This window comes from Carcharhinus amblyrhynchos, chromosome 27 (genome assembly GCF_965287045.1).
Source record: "Carcharhinus amblyrhynchos chromosome 27, sCarAmb.v2.hapA, whole genome shotgun sequence".
NCBI classification, from domain to species: Eukaryota; Metazoa; Chordata; class Chondrichthyes; order Carcharhiniformes; family Carcharhinidae; genus Carcharhinus; species Carcharhinus amblyrhynchos.
Genome location: NC_137350.1, coordinates 11,470,700 through 11,491,055, shown reverse-complemented (window position 1 = coordinate 11,491,055; position 20,356 = coordinate 11,470,700). Strand labels below are relative to the sequence as shown.

At 41.3% G+C, this 20,356-nt stretch overlaps 1 protein-coding gene across 8 annotated transcripts in view; it reads right to left on the bottom strand.

Moving 5' to 3' along the window:
• The window catches only part of grnb (granulin b), a 112,619-nt gene that overhangs the window by 26,259 nt on the left and 66,004 nt on the right, over positions 1-20,356 (bottom strand). For all 8 annotated transcript variants that reach the window (XM_080213869.1, XM_080213872.1, XM_080213873.1 and 5 more), the window contains exons 3-8: positions 13,436-13,570; positions 10,636-10,785; positions 10,090-10,320; positions 7,457-7,538; positions 2,549-2,658; positions 1,943-2,090 (exon numbers count right to left, since the gene is read on the bottom strand). In XM_080213869.1, the coding sequence (XP_080069995.1) occupies positions 1,943-2,090; positions 2,549-2,658; positions 7,457-7,538; positions 10,090-10,320; positions 10,636-10,785; positions 13,436-13,570 (856 nt within the window). The remainder of the gene's footprint in view (positions 1-1,942; positions 2,091-2,548; positions 2,659-7,456; positions 7,539-10,089; positions 10,321-10,635; positions 10,786-13,435; positions 13,571-20,356) is intronic.

Here is a 20,356-nt window from a genome sequence, read left to right as displayed (position 1 = left end):
GTTTACTTTTGTCACAGTCACATAGGATGTCATTCATGAAGTTAAAATTGTTTCGGTAGTGTGGCAGGATGGAAGTTTGAATGGAGGGGTTTACACATGCCATTCCAGAAAAGATTAGGCTTGGATTTGGGAGGCGGTCATATGTTCACGAAGGAAAGGGAAAGTGATGGTTTGCAACAGAGAGGTCGAGGCTTAATTTCTTTTTAAAAAGGAGTGGGTTGATTATTGGCAAATTTGAGGAGGGGAAAACGGTACTTGGAGACAGAGAACCATTAACAAGATCAATTAATGTAAGGGCCAGGAAGGGAGGTATGGTGGTCAGCCATATAGTGGGAAAACATTTGAGGGAGTCGTAAGTGGATCTCACAAACAGATAGTAGATAGGAAAACCATTAGAGAGTAATGAAAGAGCTCGGCACCAGAGCTGAGTCTGGAACTGTGTATTTTAGAAGAGCTTTAGTCTAGTGAGCTGGGAGAATGGAGAAAAGCAACAGAGGCAGCTGAATGGTAGATCTCGATCTTGGGGACAATGAAGTTCACTGGAGGTAGAAGCAGCACAAAAATTTAAAAATAAAGTTTGCAGTATGGAATTAATGGTCTTGCTGCATAAAACATCATCAAGTTTATTTGATATTTTTGATTAGTCTAGCCTCAACAGTTTTTTTTGGATGTGTTCCAGTTCTCGATTACGTTTTGTGAGATATAGTGGTTCTGACATCACCATTGGACCACTAACTTTTAAATTTAGCCCCTCTTGTTCTGCATCCCTCCAACAGAGGAAATATAAGCGATTTCTCTCTATTAAGATGCTGGCATATATGGTAAATGCCAATTCTCTGCAAGCCTTCAGATGGAAGCTAGCCAAGGTCCTGGAGTGAACATCTCAAACCAAAGAAGGCAGTGTGCTCGAGGTCCTAATGAATTCAGTTACCACGGCCTCTTGGAGAAAGCTGAATTGTTGTTGAATATCAGATATTTGGTTTAAATGTCTTCCAAAATTTGGCACAGGTGATCTATGCATCTTTTTCATAAGCTTGCAATATAATAATCTATCAACTGACATTTGGTACACAATCAAGAGAACTGCTTATTAAAAAAAAAATCTGTGCATTGAAGTTCCTATGCATGATTACATGGCATTAAAAGAAAAATCTCTAACAAATTAGGGTCACTGGTACAGGTAAGACTAAGCTGAGATCCATCAAAGTGCCCTTGGCTTACAATTATTCTGCAATGGGATCTCTAATCAGTGTAAGTCTAATAATAGCTGGACTGAGTCTGTAAGAATCAAGGGACAATCTCCTGAACTGCTATCCAGAATAGATAAAGGCAGAAGCACGATAAATGTGCATGCCTTTTGACCACAACCTCTTAAGTGGTAACCCCCAGAGTAGGGTGGGTATTGTGAAACTAGGAGTGAATGTATTATCTCCAATGGATTGTGTTGATCTGTAGACATATGTTATCTAGAGGATAGCTAGGCAAGAGGGGCAAAGAGATTGTTTTGTGTGGGCATGAATTTCTAGAACTTATGAAACTAAGACATACTCTTACAATATGTTGATGAGTCTGAATGCAAGAGTGCTCATTTCACCAAAGGTCCTCAGAATTGAAAAACAGATCTCTTTTATATTTGGACTGACTTCAAGCTCCATGGGAAAAGGTACATTCTTCTATACTTTGGATTATACTTTTCTGAGCTCAATATATCTTCAATTAAGTAAAGTGACATAAACATATTAAGATGCGAAAGCAACAATCAGAAGGCTTCGATCTTGGAATTTCACCCCAAGAATCATCTGGTTTCTGCCTTGTGTTCAGTAGCTATTAGGTCCCAATTTGAGGCAAACTCTTAAATTTGTTAACAGATCCTAATGTGGATTAATCCTTCTGTTAATTCGACTGTGGATTAACTAGTTAAGGAAAAGGAAATTCACAACACCTTTAGTATTCTTCATTGTAAATCTCTTGCGGGCTGGAAACTTTTTCCACATTTCCATCATACCGAACTCAGACACACACTTGGACTGCTTCAGGTCACACTTGGTATCAGAAGGGCAGCAATGCAGACGGTCCTCACAGCACACAGCCTATACAAGAAGTGATTAACCAACAGGTAAGGAAGCGTTCATTCGATATTGTCACTACACAATGGACATTCACTAATTAAAAAGTGAAACTGATAAGTAACATACATTCACTTGCAAATCCATTCTATAGTTAGTAAAAGCTCAAGAGGCAACAAACTTGAACAAAGGTATATTTAATGAGAAGGGCACTGAATGCACCAAAAGTTAACTGAACAGAAAAACAGAATTTGCTCCATTGCGGGCAAAGATAGTAAAATTCCCTGGAATTTTATAAAACCTAGCCCACAAGTTAGTACTCTATTGAATTAACCTTCACAATTTATCACAGGGTTTGAATATACAACCTCTGGTTGGCCAGCACAGTACCATGATTACTACAACATCACGTTTGTACATTGAATTAAAATGCCCAATATCTCAGGGCTAGAATGCAATGACATCAAATCCCCAAACTATACCTTTTGCAAAGGGCAGCAGCCCCACCGCTGATCTGGAAGCAAACAACACGTTGAGCCATCTGGGCACTCGGATGCCTCATCTGGGCAAATAACTGCTTTTACATTCTTATCTGTGAACAACAAGCCTTATTTCAGTCTCAATAGCATGGTTATTACTTTTTATTCAGTCATGGGACATGGGCATCGCTGGCTGGTTTTTTTGCCCATCCCTAGTTGCTCTTGGAGGGCAGGTGAGAGTCAACCATGCTGCTGTGACTCTGGAGTCACACATAGGCCAGACCAGATAAGGATGGCTGATTTCCTTTCCTAAAGGACATTAATGAACCAGATGAGTTTTTCTGACAATCGACAAAGGTTTCATGGTCATCAACAGATTCTTCATGCCAGATACTTTTTATTGAATTCAAATTCCACCAACGCTGTGGTGGGATATGAACCCAGGTCCCCAGGACATTAACTGAGTTTCTGGATTAATAGTCCAGCGATAATAAGGCCACTGCCTTTCCCTACACAAAATGGTTTCCCACTCAGAGGGAGACAGGTCATCACCAGGATTGTTGTTATTTGTGACCTAAGTGTCCCTGTGAGCAAAGACAACAAAATTTAGTTTTACTAGCATTTGGCAGACCATGATGATTAACAGAAAGTAACAGATATAAACATGGTGATACAGTGAGGCGGCACAGTGGCAGTGGTTAGCACTGCTGCCTCACAGCACCAAGGACCCGGGTTTGATTCCCGGCTTGGGTCAATATGTGGAGTTTGCACATTCTCTCCGTGTCTGTGCGGGTTTCCTCCAGGCGCTCCGATTTCCTCCCACAATCTGAAAAATGTGCTGGTTAGGTGGATTGGCCATGCTAAATTCTCCTTTGGTGTATCCGAACAGACGCCGGAATGTGGCAACTAGGGGATTTTCATAGAACTTCACTGCAGTGCAAGAAAGCCTACTTGCGACTAATAAATAAACTTTACAAGTCCAGTGTGTATCTGCTATTATTATAGAAACTTTATAGCACAGGAGACCATTTAATCCACCTTACCTGAGCCGACTCATTGAAAGAGCAATTGTGCTTACTCCCACACAAACCACCTTTTTTTTTAAAAAAGTATAGCTCTAGTTAAGTTCCTCAGTCTCAAGTTCTGTCCAACTGCTTTTTAAAACGATTTGAAGAATCAACTTCCACCATCTTTTCAGATGAAGCATTCACAACCCAACAACTTGAAGTGAAACAATTTCTCACCTCCAAGCTGCGTCGTTTGTCAATAATTTTAAATCTGTGAAATCTGCTTATTAACTCACTCACCAGAAGGATTTCTTCCCTATCAAAATCAATAATTTTCAAAATCTTCAACAGGCCATCTCTGTTCCAAGTAGAATAGACCCAGACTTCTCTGAACTCTCTTTGTGAAGGGTGTCACACATTTAGAGTTGCCTGTTTTGAAACATTTTTTTTGTATAAGAAAAAGCCACTCTTCCTTCCTCCACACCCCTACCAAATTGGGCCATTTGGCTCAGAATCCTCGTTTCCCTCCCTCAGATTACAAAAAACATGATTGCGTAATCTGTGCTATGACACACTAGTCACTAAACCCCAGAGGTTGTGCCACTTGAGTACGAGGTGGATCAGAGGAACTCTCAAATGCAAGACCAATCAGCTGACAATGAAACAGAACATATTATTCTATAAACTAAACTGCAAACTGTGACAAGGACAGCATAGAGCTTCAAAAAGACAGACAAGCTGGTAGACTGGACAGATAGGTGGCAGATGAAGCTCAATGCAGATTAGTGTGAGGTGATTCATTTTGCTACGAAGAACATGGATAGATATTATAAAACAAAAGGTGCACTTAAAAGGGTGCGGGGCAGAGGGATCTCGATATTGATATGCATATGCCATTCAAGGTGGAGATAGCAGTTAATAAAATATACAGTATCCTGGGCTTTATTAATAGGGACAGAGTACAAGAGCAAGGAAGTTATGTTGAACTTTTACAAAACACTAGTTAGACCTCCACTGGAGTATTGTACACAGTTCTGGATGCCACAATATAGGAAGGACGAGAACATATTGGAAAGTGTGCCCAAGAGATTTACAAGAATGGTTCCAGGGATGAGAAATTTTAGATACGAGGATAGATTGGGACTGTTCTCCATGTAGAGAAGGCTATGAGAAGATTTGTTCAAAATCATGAGGGATGGCTAGACAGGGTAGATAAAGAGAAACTGTTCCCACTCGTTTAAGGATTGAAAATGAGAGGGCTCAGATTTAGTGATTGTTAAAAAAAAAGCAAATACAACGTGAGAAAAAAACTTCTCAGTGAATGGCTCTGGGTCTGGAACGCGCTACCTGGAAGTGTGGTGGAGGCAGGGTTAATCGAGGCAGTCAAGAGGCAATTAGATGATTATTTGATAGAAACAATGTGCAGGGGTATGGGGAAAAGACAGGAAAATGACACTAAGTCATTATGCTCATTTCGGAAAGCCAATGCAGACACGATGGGCCAAACAAGCTCCTTCTGCACTGTAAAAATTCTGTGAATCTGAATGGTTTGTTCTGCTCACTTAAGGGCCATCAGCTAAGTTCATTTTCAAAATTCAGTCTTGTTCTCGAGAGATTCTGGGAGTTGTTCAAGATTTCAAGCAATTGACAGTGCAAGGTAACACAAACAGAACTTCAGGAATTGCAATTTTTCTGCCATCTAATTTTCAATTTAAAATTTCATTCTTCATAAACTGGCAGCGACACTAAAATCTTCAAGGAGTTGAATGCTTCAACTGTCTATGACCTGGAGCAACTAATTTGCTTTGAACACATAGCACTTTTTGCTCAGACACTGGTTCCTGTAATTAACTTGGGATACACTCCATGCCTGTAATAGTTGCTATGCAACAAATTGATTATCAAATCCTATAACCAGCTGGCTGAAGTATTGTATAAACTGTTGTCCCAAACCAATATGCTGGCTAGGTGCTATAAGCAGTGAGCCTTACAATTCTGGTTCGCGTAGGGTTACAATGAAAACATTTGGACAGGTCACACAGCCAAACCACACTGGAGTTTAACTTCCACAAATGTAGTTGCTCCCCTGCTTTATTTCCCCTTCTCTTCAACCATTTATGTAACCAATTCTGAAATGTTAACTAGCCCTAGTAAATGTGTTCCAAGCCTCAAGACATTTTAGGTTTCCTAAATCTCTTGCATTTAATCTTACATTGTCACACTTTAGACCTCACAGCAGCCAGAAACAATGCTCTGTTCCATTCCTTCATAATTTTAAATACCTCTATTAAATCACCCCTTAATCGCCTCGGTTCTTAAAAAAAAGTCAGTTTTTCAAAGCTTCTCTTCCTGAGTTCTCTCATAGTAGGCAGCGCCCTAGAGACTCTATGCTGTATCCACATTCGTATTTCAATGCTGTCACCTATAACGAAGTCCATTGTAAAGCCCAAAAGTGCAGAGTACTTCAACTATATTTCCTTTTAGATTGCCTCAATTTCTATTCAAAGCTCTTGCCCAGCAATACATTCGATTTTTAAAATTGCATTTAAAGCAGCATCTTGCGAAGTTAATGACTTTTTAGTCGGGAATCATCAATTCTTCTCCCTTTTGAAGTATAATTGTTACCTTCTCTAAAAACAAAATGTCACCTCATTTACTAGCAATGGAATTCAAACTGCCACTTTTTTGCTCATTTCACTTATTTCATCAATGTCCCTAACTGCTTCATTTTATTTTTAATTACTTATACTTGCTAATTTAGTATATTAAAAATATTCTCTGGGCATGAAAGAACTCACCACGATGACAGTTTGTAAATTATACTTGTGCTAACCTAACATGCACACAAGGACCTTGGATTTTCACTCAGTCCTCCAAATACTGGAAGTAAGGGGTTATATCTCACAGGCCCAAGAAGAATAAGGCCAGTATCCTCAGCTCACTTCTGTATGGCTTCGAAGCCTGGGTAACGTATACTTACCAAGAACAAATAACTTTCACCTCTGGTGTCTATGATGTATTCTTGGCATCACATAGAAAGACAAAGGGTGGCATTTTCCCATCCCGTTCACCATGGGAATCGTATCAGGCAGGTCACAGACCATGCAAAGGTCTCTTGACCTTGAGTAGGATTTTAAGGCTTTGGGGCGAGTGAGGCCAGAAAATCCCACCCAAAGTCACCATTGAACAGTCATTTCTAGGACAAATATACAAGGCATGTTAACATGGGTTCACTGGCTTGGACAGATGCACTCCAAAGGCCATCAAGAAACAGAAGAATATTCTACATCAATCACAACAAATGGGAAACTCTAGCTGACAATCAATGCAAATGACGAGTCAAGTTATGGCTAGTTGGCCACCACAACATGTGGTTTCTGAACCACATCCAAACCATACGCGAGCCCTGCAAACAAGGCATCAGTAGAGGCCATCCTGTGCCATCAAAAGGGGAAAAACTTCACACGTGGCAGCCTTTGCTTTTCCAGAACTGGTTTGTTCAGCCAACGTAGCTGCAGGCGATTTCATCTGACCTCAGGCTGCATTCACAGCATCGCCTGCAGATGGGAGGATGCCAGCCTAACAGAACACATAGGTAGTACTCACCAGCGAATGTAAAGCACAAGCCTAAACTCCTTCTACATCAAAAAATTAATTACCTGTCATTTTAGTATGGTGGAAGGAGCTACGAAAAATAAAAATATATAATAAACACGGCCTCTTCCCAACCTTTTCTTATTCTTGATAGAGGGGGTGGGAGAGAATGAGAAAAAACAATTATTTTCACCAAAACAAAGAACAACACAGCACGAAAAACAGCCCCTTCGGCCCAACGAGCCCGCAACGAACAATCTGAATACCTGAAATATTAGGCTTATATTCATTTAATATGCATTCTGCTTACCAATGTGTTTGATGCAGGTTTTGTGTACTTTATCGCATTTGAAACCTTTTGGACAGCAATAATTGTCATCACAGCACACAGCCTGTAAACAGAACGGTGCTTTGTGGTAAATTTGCAACAAAAAAAAGCATGCAGATGTGATCACCTAAAATAAACTCCCTTAATCCACCTGTCAAACTCCTTTAATCCACCTGAAGATGCCAGCATCCAGTGCTGACACAATAAGAACATAAGAAATAGGAGCAGGAGGTGGCCATCTTGCCCTTCGAGCCTGCCCCACCATTCAATAAGTTCATGGCTGATCTGAAGTGGATCAGTTCCACTTTCCCGCTCTCTCCCCATAACCCTTAATTCCCTTGTCTGTCAAAAACCTATCTACCCGTGACTTAAATATATTTAGCGAGGTAGCCTCCACCACTTCAACGGGCAGAGAATTCCAGAGATTCACCACCCTTTGAGTGAAGAAGTTCCTCTTCGATTCCAATTTAAACTGCCGCCTCCCTTATTTTGAGGGTTTGCCGTCTAGTCCTGCTATCCTTTCTAAGCGGGAAGAATCTCTCTACCTCTACCCTATCCATCCTTTTTGTTATCTTATATGTCTCTATAAGATCCCCCCTCATCCTTCTAAACTCCAACGAGTACAGACCCAGTCTATTAAAGTCTCTCTTCATAGTCCAATCCCCTCAGCTCTGGTATCAGCCTACTGAACCTCCTCTGCACTCCTTCCAAGGCCAAAATATCCTTGCGCAACTGCAGCAACCAAAACTGCACACAGTACTCCAGCTGCGGCCTCACCAGTGCCCTGTACAGTTGCAGCAAGACCTCCCTGCTTTTATATTCTATCCCCCTCGCTATAAAGGCCAGCATACCATTTGCCTTCTTGATCACCTGCTGCACCTGCAGTCTGGATTTTTGCGACTCATGCACAAGGACCCCCAGGTCCCTCTGCACCGTAGCATGCTGCAGCTTTTCGCCCTTTAAATAGTAATCCCTCCTACTATTATTTCTGCCAAAGTGGATAACCTCACACTTGCATTGTGTTATGGACATGAGGAAAGCGGCTATATAAAACCTTGGTTAGGCCACATTTGGACTACTGCATGCAATTCTGGTCGCCACATTACCAGAAGAGCATGGAAGCTTTATAAAGAATGCAAAGGAGGTTCACTAGGATTTCTCTGGTCTTGAGGGCACTGGCTATGAGAAGAGGTTGAATAAATTAGGATTGCTTTCACTGGAAAGATGGAGGCTGAGGGGAGACCTGATAGAGGTCTACGAAATTATAAAGGGGCATAGACAGGATGGATAGTCAGAGGCTGTTTTCCAGGATGGAAATATCAATGAAAAGGGGGTGCAGGTTCAAGGTGAGAGGGGGAAGTTTGGCTGAGATGTGCAGGGAAGGTTTTTCACGCAGAGAGTGGTGGGTGCCTGGCGTGTGCTGCAGAAAGACGTGGTGGAAGCAGGCACATTAGCAACATTTAAGAGGTGTCTGGATGGGTACACGAATAAGGACGGAATAGTGGGATACAAACTGAATAAGGGCAGAAGCTTTTTTTTTAAAGTTTAGCTGGGGCATCATGATGAGCATGGGCTTGGAAGGCTGAAGGGCCTGTTCCTGTGCTGTACTTTTCTTTGTTCTATTTTGGCTTACATACCAAGAGTGCTTTTAAACTTTTACCTAGACTTTTCTCAGTTTGTGATAGCTAAGTTATCTAACCCTGTACAGCTCTGCTCAGTTAGCATTCTCCCTTTCAGAATCAAATCAGCTGAATAACTTGAATGCTAGAAATACAGATTTGATTTAGCCCAATTTTACTCTTTAAATTTGACTCTGTTTTAAATGTTTTAGTTATACTTATTTTTCCCCTCAAGATGATCCTGAACTTTGCCTGAACCACAGTTCCATCAACCTAAGTAAAACAGTTCAACTATTATTTCTGGATATGTGCCATGCCTTCAGTAGCAGTACTTTCATAATTGGTACTCAAGGATTCATTATGATGTTAAAAGTCAAGTGAACACTCTCTACTTCCTTAGTCAAAGATCCATTTGGTCCATTTCTGCCATTTCATACTGGTGATCACAAAATAAATCTTTCTGTCAGCCTTTAAATCTTGTCCTTGGAACAGAAGCCGCTGTAATGTCAGTAGTGAGCAATTGTTTAAGTGCTTGTTGGGTTTCCTGGTGCTCTTTAAGGTAGAGACTGAGCTCTAACGCACTGTTGTAACAGCTGTGGCCAAACCCAGGAGCCAAAAGACCATCACAGTGCTAAAGAAAATGGCCCCACGTATTAGGCAGGTCAGCCCCCTTCTTAGCCCACTGTGCTCTTACTGGCAGGCAACTTAAGTTCTGTATAGGACACGTAAACTGTGCACTTGAGTTTTGTCTGAACTCCAGGGATAGCACTATATTTCTGCTTCAAGTTGTAGAGAAATCAAAGTGCCACTGCGTGCAGGACGATATAACCTGCCAACATGGAGCCACTGAATAGGAAGTATCTATAGCAAACCCTAAGGGAATATTATCATCCCACTGATCACTCTGCACCAATACAAATAATTTACTAATTTGCTAGTACTTAATAGTTGTATCAACATTTAACTAATCTAGAAATAACTTTACTCAGGGCTTACATCTTTCACAGGACAGCAACCCCATCCAAAGTTCTTGGATGTGCAACAGGTGTACCCCGCAGAGCAGGACATATTCCCACAAAGCTCACTCTCGGCAGTACGCAAGTTTCCTACTCCAGACACCAAAGGCAACTTTTCTTCCTTTATTCCAGTTCTTTTACATTTGGCTTCGTTCAAGTCACATTCATAGCTCTTTGGGCAGCAATGCTCCAAGTTCTTGCAAATAGTTGCCTGCGACCAGAAAAACAATAAAAACAGAGGAATGATTTTATAGAATTCTGACAATAAAAGGTCATGATCAGAGAAAATGCAAGATTTATATTGAAAATGAGGATTATATACAACTGGGATCAAAAAAACAGTTTTGTTAGGTTTTAGCTTTTTACATTAAATTTCTGTTTATGTGAAATTATTTTAAATTTTATATCACTTTGTATAACCAGTCTAATACTTTCACTATTAAACACAATTTTCATTGTTTACAATCAAAACACTTTATGGAGGTCATGAGAAAACTGCAGCTAAAATTAAAATATGCTTTTATACCTCAGTGAGAGGGCAGCAGCCATAGACACCTTTTGACGTTGGCATACAAGTGTATTCAGGAGGACATTCAGTATTATCCGGACATATGTTCTCAGTCATTGCATTGGGTGTTCCTGCTTGAACCAGAGGGATGGCCTTTGCTTCTTCCCACTAGAAATAGATAAACATGTGTGAAGTGATTGCCCATTCTTGGATACTGCACTGATTAACTACTAGTAGTCATGGTCTACTGACAAGAACTCTTGCGGGCCCAACACATGATGTGGAGATGCCGGCATTGGACTGGGGTAAACACAGTAAGAAGTCTCACAACACCAGCTTTCATTGAAGACGACGAACATCTCACCAGGGCCATCCCCACTTCTTGCCTTCAAACAACAGCACAACCTCAAACAGATCATTGTTCGCAGCAAACTACCCAGCCTTCAGGAGAACAGTGACCACAACACCACATAACCCTGCCACAGCAACATCTGCAAGACATACCAGGTCATCGACATGGATGACATCATCACACATGAGAATACCATCCACCAGGTACATGGCACAAACTCTTGCGACTCGGCCAATGTTGTCTACCTAACACACTGCAGGAAAGGATGTCCCGAAGTACGGGACACTGGGGAGACCATGCAGACACTACAACAAAAGGATGAATGAACATCGCTCGACAAACACCAGGCAAGACTGTTCCCTTCCTGTGGGTGAACACTTCAGCAGTCACGGGCATTCGGCCTCTGACCTTTGTGTAAGCATTTTCCAAGGCGGCCTTCACGGCACGTGACAGCGCAGAGTTGCTGAGCAGAGACTGATAGCCAAGTTCCACACACGAGGACGGTCTCAACCAGGATCTTGGGTTCATGTTGCACTATCTGCAACCCCCATGACTTGCCTGGGTTTGCAAAACCTCACTTACTGTACTGTCCGGAGACAATACACATCTTTTTAACCTATGCCTAATGCTCTTTCCACTCACACCGTCTGCATCTTTAAGACTTGAATAGCAGTAAGTTGTAAAGACTCGCATTCTTATCAGTAATCTGTAAACTGGGTGTGCTGTTATATGCTCAGTCTGAGGCCAGAATGCTCCATTCACCTGACGAAGGGGCAAACCCCAAAAGCTTGTGAGTTTACTATCAAATAAATTGGTTGGACTTTAACCTGGTGTTGTGAGACTTCTTACTGTGTGGGGCCAATACAAAACAACGTTACTTCAGCAACCCTTCAGAATCATCTCATTTCCCAGAATGACAGTAACTTTTGCTTAATGAGATATGCAGCTAAAATTTTGAGCAAAGCACCTTCTTGGTCATGAGGTGCACTGCATGCCTTTGGATGTGAATTTATAATCAGCAAGATAAATTTCTACTCACTGCTCACTGGATACAATTACCGGAGAACCAACCTGATTTATTAGCATAAATTTCTAAGCACATCAGTTGAGGCTGAAAAAGTTTGCTTCTTATATAACTAGTATTTAGAACAACAAAAAGTGCTATGGTGAGAATGCTTCCACCACCCTTCCCCCAATCCCCACCATCCTCCCACCCCAAACAGCCCACATCTCCACAATCCCAGCTAAACACAAATATTAGCTTTTCAGGCAGCTTATGGTAGTCCTGCATAGAATTGGCTCATTATTATTCAGTCCTGAAGACTATCTGGAGTTTAGAACATTAACTCTCATGGTTACAATTTAAAAAGAGATGGCTCAATGGCTGAATGCAATATAGAACCATACAACTCAGGAACATTATCAGACAATCTTCTTGTTACCATATTTAACATGTGTTAGTATGTAGTAAACTACATTGAAAGTTGCTTGCAAATGTCAATCAGGCTTGGCAGTGGCATATGGTCAATTTCTGACCAACATTCATCAAGCATTTTTGCACATGAAGTATGGGCAATTTGTAAAGTACTAACAGAACTGCACCAGAGCATGAATCATATATAAAATTGGTCAGAAAGCTCTCAAATACAGAAGCCACAGGAAAAATGAAAATACTTAAAAATGAAATGAACCTAAAGGCAGCATGGGAAGTCAAAAAAAAACTCAGTCAAAGGAAAGGAAAATAATGGCTGAAAACATTTTACAGGTATCTATATATAAACTTGTCTAATATTTTAAAAGATACCTGTTGGTTCAAAAATTAGTTACATAGATATTTGTAGACAGAATTCTATCCGAGGCATAGAATATACGAGCAGGGGGGTTTTGGTGGAATGTATAAAACACTGGTTAGGCCACAGTTAGAGTCGTGTGTGCAGTTCTGGTCGCCACACTCTAAAAAGTGTATGATTGTATTAGAAAGGGTGCAGAGGAGATTCATAGAATGTTGCCTGGGCTGAAGCATTTCAGGTACAAAGAGAGGTTAGTGAGGTTGGGATTGTTTTCCTTAGAGCAGAGAAGGCTGGGGGAGGGAACCAGATCGAGGTGTACAAAATTATGAGGGTCATAGGTAGGGTAAGGAACATCCTCTGCAAGGAGCAGAATATTTAGGGGGGATTTGACGAAAAACATTTTCGCCCGGAGGGTGGTAGGGAATCACTGTCTGAAAGGCTGGTAAAGGTGGGAACCCTCACATTTAGGAAGTATTTAGATGAGCAATTGAAGCACCATAGCATACAAGCATATGGATCAAGCACCGGAAAATGGGATTAGAATAGAAAGGTACTTCATGGTCGATGCAGACATAATGAGCCAAGGGCCTCTTTCTGTGCTGTGAAACTCTTACGAGAATTATTGATAATATTGAAATTACAGCACAGGTCTCAATAGTTTGAACCATCAAGTTACCATGGTAGTCTCTGCACGAATTGCTGGGATTTTCTTCACCCAGGGAACAGTGCTCAAACGAGTACAAGTTTGATGGACGAGATCACAGGTGGTATTTTCAGGGCAACAGTGCTCGTGATCTGAACAGCAAACTGCCTGTAACAGAAAAACAACAGATTGTGAAATCTGCAAATGTTAAACACAGCAGCTTAGCATTTTCTATGTAAACTGTCTTATTTATAAAGTCAACAAATATGGCTTCTGTTAAATCACCCCAGTCAATCACAAAATTATAGTTAAATGTTTAAATGTTCAAAACATAATTCGCTTATGTAAATATTACTAAAATTAAACCTTGTGCAGCTCTTTAAAAGGGGAAGGCAATGACCTTGTGGTATTAATGCTAGGTTATTAATCCAGAAACTCAGCTAACGTTCTGAGGATCTGGGTTTGAATCCCGCCACTGCAGATGGTAGAATTTGAATTCAATTTTTTAAAAATCTGGAATTAAAAGTCCACTGATGACCATGAAACTATTGCCGGAAAAACTATTCACTAATGTCCTTCAGGGAAGGAAATCTGCCACTCTTAACTGGTCTGGCCTACATGTGACTCCAGAGCCACAGCAATGTGGTTGACTCTCAACCAACCTCCAAGGGCAATTAAGGATTGGCGATAAATGCTGGCCAGACAGCGTCCCACAAATGAATTAAAAAACAATTCAAACCCAACAGAAATCCTTATTGCATTTAACTTCATTGCAGTAGTTGCAGAGGATAGACAGCAACGTGGAAACTGTATTTTCCAACAGATATGCTTTTTCACATTTCCTCTGAGCAGAGCTTCAATTCTATGTATTGATCATCAATCCTGACCTGGGGGGCTTTGAGAGCATTAAAACAAAGATTTATGCCACAGTAGGATCATTTGGGTCAGATGAATTCATCCTGAGCTAGCTGTGTGCAGGACTTTCAGAGACACTTCAGTTCCTGCCAGAGGCAAGGCCATTAAGCTTTCTAAATTGAAGTACAAAAGCCACTAACTTTTGATGGAGCCAACATTTGAAAGTGGGTAGAATTTAAGTGCTATAGGTTTAGTTAACTACCTTTATTCTGCCACTTTCACATTCTGATCTCTTATTGGTTATCAGCACCCTTTACATTCCCTTTGTTCTTTTGTCTATGATATCTTTATCCATGCACCACCCCACCAGTCCCCCTCACCCAGAGTAATACTACCCTATATTCAAGCTCTAAAGAAGGGTCATCCAGACTCAAAGCATTGGCTCTATTGTCTCTCCACAGATGCTGTCAGACTTGGAGATTTTCCAGCATTTTCTGTTTTTGTTTCCGATTCCAGCATCTGCAGTACTTTGTTATACTATATTGAGGAAATAGTTGTTGACGTAGATTTTGAATCTGAGGATTTGAGAGTGAAGCTGAAGATGCAGAGAATAACTAGCAGAAACTCATCTCCAAACTCCGTGGCCTGGGCCTCGGCACCTCCCTCTGCAACTGGATCCTGAGCTTCCGATCTCTCAGACCACAATCAGTAAGGACAGGCAACAACACCCCCTCCACGATCATGGTGCCCCACAAGGCAGTGTTCTCAGTTCCCTACTATACTCTTTATATACCTATGACTGTATGGCCAAATTCCTCTCCAATTCGATTTCAAGTCTGCTGACGACACCGCTGTAGAGGGTCGGATCTCAAACAATGATGAGACAGAGTACAGGAATGAGATAGAGAATTTGATGAACTGATGCAGCAACCATAATCTCTCCCTCAATGTCAACAAAATGAAGGAGATTGTCATCGACTTCAGGAAGCATAAAGGAGAACATGTCCATGTCGACATCAATTGGGGTGAAGTAGAAATGGTCGACAGCTTCAAGTTTTTAGCTGTCCAGATCACCAAAAACATGTCCTGGTCCTCCCATGCTAATACTCATGTTAAGAAACATGTCCTGGTCCTCCCATGTTAAGAAAGCCCACCAACACCTCTACTTTCTAAGACAACTAAGGAAATTTGGCATATCAGCTGCAACTCTCAGCAACTTTTACAGATGCATCATAGAAAGTATTCTTTCTGGTTGTATCACAGTTTGGTATGGCTCCTGCTTTGCCCAAGACCACAAGGAACTACAAAAGGTCGTGAATGTAGCCCAATCCATCACGCAAACCAGCCTCCCATCCATTGACTCAGTCTACACTTCCCACTGCTGTGGCAAAACAGCCAGTACAATTAAGGACCCCATGCACCCCTGTCATTCTCTCTTTTACTTTCTTCCGTTGGGAAAAAGATACAAAAGTCTGAGGTCATGTATCAACTGACTTAAGAACAGCTTCTTCCTTGTTGCTTTCAGACTTTTGAATGGACTTACCTTGCATTATGTTAATCTTCCTCTACACCCTAGCTATGACTGTCACACCACATACTGCACTCTCTTGTTTCCTTCTCTATGAACGGTATGCTTTGTCTGTGTAGTGCGAATATTTTTCACTTATGTTAATACATGTGACAATAATAAATCAAATCAAATAGTAAGTGTAACTAGAGTAATGCTAAGTAAAGCAAATTAACATATTCATTGCAAAAGTAAATATTTTTGGTCAAATAAGTTTTAGTGTAAAACTATTTTGTGAGAATTTGGGAATTTGTGCATCACGATTGTGAAATTTAAAGTTTTAGTTCTTTTTATTCTTTCATGGCAATGTGGGGAGGTGTTGGCATAATGGAATTGTCACTGGACTAGTAACCCAGAGACTCAGGGCAAGTCTCTGGGGAACCAGATTGAAATACCACCACTGCAGATGGTAAAATTTAAATTCAATAAAAATTTGGAACTGAAAGTCCAATGTTGTCCATGACACCATTGCCAATTGTTGTAAAGACCCAGCTAGCTCACTTAATGTTCTTTAAGGAAGGACATCTGCCATCCTTACCTGGTCTGGCCTGTATGTGGCTCCAGATCTACAGCAATGTGGTTGACTTTTAACTGCTCCCTCAAGGGATGGGATGAGCAATAAATGCTGGCTCAGCTGATGACGCCTATGTCCCATGAACAAATTAAAAAAGTGGGCAGTGCATTTATTGCCCAAGCCTAATTGCCTTTGAGGTGGTGATACTGAGCCAACTTCTTGAACCGCTGCAGTAAGAGAGATGCAGGCACACCCATAGTACTGTTAGGAAGGAAGGATTTTGACATAGCAACAATTAAGCAATAGTGATATAGTTCCAAATCAGGATAATGAGAGACTGGAAGGGGAGCTTGTGGGTGGTGGTGTCCTACGCACTTGTTGCCCTTGTCCTTCTAGGAGGTAGCAGTCATGGGTTTGGAAGGTGCTGTCAAAGGAACCTTATTGAGTTGCTGCAATGCCTCTTGTAGGTGGTACACACTGCTGCCACTGTGGTAGAGGGAGTGAATGTTTAAGGAGGTGGATGGTGCCATTGAAGCAGTCTCAGTCATGAGTGGAATGTTAATTCATCCAAATAGGTGGAGAGTATTCTAGCGCACTCCTGACTTGCACCTTGTATTCAGTGGACAGACTTTGGGAAGTCAGAAGGGGAGTTCTCAGCTGCCAACTTGCTCTTCTAGCCACAGTATTTTTATGATTCATACAATTATTTCTAGTCGATGGTAACCTCCCCCATCCCAAAATTTTTGACAGTGGGGGATTCAGTGATGGTAGTACCATTGAACATCAAGGGGAGGCTATCGGATTCTCTCTTGTTGGCATGAATGTTAGTTACAACTTATCAGCTCAATCTGAATGTTGTCCAGGTCTTGCTGCATATGGGCATGGGATCCGTCAATATTCATAGAATCGTGAATGGTGCTGAACATTGTGCAATCATCAGCAAATATCCCCACTTCTGATATAATAAAGGAGGGAATGTATTGATAAAGTAGCTGCAGGTGGTTGGGCCTAAGAAATTATCATAAGGAATTCCTGCAGTAATGTGCTGTCTGGGACTAAAACGTTTGACCTCCAATAACCACACCAATCTTCCTCAGTGCTAGGCATTATTTCAAACAGTAGAGAGTTTGCCCTCATATTCCCATTGATTCCAGTTTCGCTAGGATTTCTTGCTACCACACATAGTCAAATGCTTTCCTGATGTCATGGGCAGTCACTCACATCTCCCTCTTGAACTCAGCTCTTTTTGTTCATGTCTCCATCAAGTTGAGGTCTTGGCCCTGGCAGATCTCAAACTGAGTGCCAGTGATCAGGTTATTGTTGAGTACGTATTGCTAGATAGCACCTTCAGCCACACCTTCCAACACCCTGCTGATGATCATGAGTAGAATGAGAAAGTGATAATTGGCTGAGTTGGATTTGCCTTTCTTTTTGTTAGCAGGACATGCTGGGTTAATTTTCCACATTGCTGGTTAGATGTCAGTGTTGTAGTTATACTGGAACAGCTTGGCTAGAGGTGCCAAGTTTTGGTACACAAGTCTCTACTACTATTGAACATTAGAATCCATACAGTGCAGAAAGAGACCATCTGGACCATCAAGTTTGCACCAACTCTCTGAAAGAAGACCATATCCAGCTCCCCTCCCTGCCCCCAACACACACACACACTCTATCCCTGTAACCCCACAAATTGTACCATGGCTAATCCATCTAAGCTACACATCTTTAGGCTGTGGGGGAGGAAAACAAGAGCAATCGGAGGAAGCCCACACAATTAGGACAATAAGGATATTTATGGAACTTCCTCCTCCAATTAGTTGTTTAACTGACTGCCACCATTTCATGGCTGATGTGGCAGATCTGCAGAGCTTAGACCTGATCTATGGGATCACTTAGCTATATCTATCGCATGCTGCTTCTGCTATTTGGCATAAAGTAATTGTGAAAGTGTATAAGTGAATTGCTCAAGTGAAATCTGTTGAATACAAGAAAAATTTTTTAAAAAGTTTCACAAGAACATTTTTGTGGTTTGCTTTTCACCCTTAATACACTCATTCACTCTGTATGCCCGTAGGTTGAATATCTCAGCATTTTGCTTCATAAAAACATTGTTATGTTTCAAATCATGTTTTTGACTTTCATCCCTTATCTCCTGGACTTAAGACAGGCTACCCAGCCTGTTCATAAATAGGTTTGACCTTTAATCTTAACTTGAGGATGCTGTTTGATCAGATGATAGTCATTACCCTTTTAAGCAGGCTTGCACCTTTTAAGCAGAGATAAGGTTGTAATTTTCAGTTGAAGGGAATTTATTGCTGGAAATTCCCTTGATGCTGTGAATGAAACATTTTTTGGGCAGCACGGTGGCACACTGGTTAGCACTGCTGTCTCACAGTGCCAAGGACCCAGATTCGATTCCCAGCTTGTGTCACTGTCCTTGTGGAGCTTGCACATTCTTTCCCTGTCTGCATGGGCTTCCTTTTCCTCCCACAGTCCAAAGATGTGCGGATTAGATGGAATGGCCATGCTAAATTGCCTCTTAGTTTCGGGGGACTGGCTAGGGCAAATGTGTGGGGTTGTGGGAGAGAGAGTGGGTGGGATGGTGGTCAGTGCGGACTTGATGGGGCAAATGGCCTCTTTCTGTACTGTAGGGTTCTATGATAACAAAGCTTCAGGAGAGATTGAAGAATAAATGAAAAGGCAAGTTTACAACCGCAAAAGGGATTAGTGGTTATTAAACATTGTAATGTTGGAAGATATTTCACAGGAAAGTAGTCAACCATTGCAGTTGCTTTCAGTGATCATTTTTGCCTCTCAGGAAAATATTGCTACATTACAGACCACTCTAGATTCTAGAAGTGTGCCTTTGGAGTAGAAAATTGCAAGTTTTGCTCCATTATTTATGAGGGAGAACCCAAGGAACTATAAACTCATTAGTTTAATAACAATTATGGGAAGGTTACTGAACTTATCAATGGCAGAGTAACTGAGCACTTGGGCAAATGAAAGCTGACCAAAGAGAGTATCAGATATGATGGGTATCATATACTTGAGAAAAAAAGTGTTTGAGGCCAAGGTTTTAGAAAAATGCTGAGGATTGATTTATACATAACTAACATTCAAGGTGTTGAAATCCACCCTCTCGCATCGTCATGCTATGCAACTGTTTACGGCAATACATCAGCTGATCGCAGAGTTGCCCATCAGAGATTGTGCCTGCTAATGCCATTTCCAAAAGGAGGGCACAAAGAACCAAATGTATTTTTACTATTTTGCAGGCACAAAGAGCTCAACAGCTATTTTTGAATAAGGGAGGATGCACCAAGTGAGCTTGGCTTCAGTGGTAAATGGGTCGTTAAGTAGTTGTTTGGATTTTTTGGCCAAAAGTCAGAGATTGACTTTTACACAAGATCAACCATTACTCAAGTATACATGGTAAGTCATATCTAGCTAGATGGCACAGTGGCACAATGATTAAAACTGCTGTCTCACAGCGCCAGAGACCCAGGTTCAATTCCTGTCTTGGGTCACTTTGTGCAGCATCTGCATGTTCTCCTCCGGGTGCTCCGGTTTCCTCCCACAGTCCGAAAGACAGGCTGGTTAGGTGCATTGGCCATGCTAAAATCTCTGTTAGTCTTCCCAAATAGGTGGCAACTAGGGGATTCGCGCAGTAATTTCACTGCAGTGTTAATGCAAGCGTACTTGCGACACGAATCAATTAACTTTAAACTTAATTTGTTGATGGTACTGAGCTGGTGGGTAACAGAATATTTATAAATGCATCCATATGGATTTCAAAAAAGCATTTCATAATGTTCTGCAGGAAAAGATTAGCGGGAAAAATAAAAAGCAAAGGAACTAATAAATGGACAATTGGGAAATAGAAGATACGGGAGGGATAAAGGTAATGTATTCTGATTGGCTGGATGTGGCAAGTTGCATGCCTCTTAAACCTAAACTGGGGCAAAGCAATTTCTTTGCAAAACAGAAACAAAATCACAGTATGAGCATATTAAAC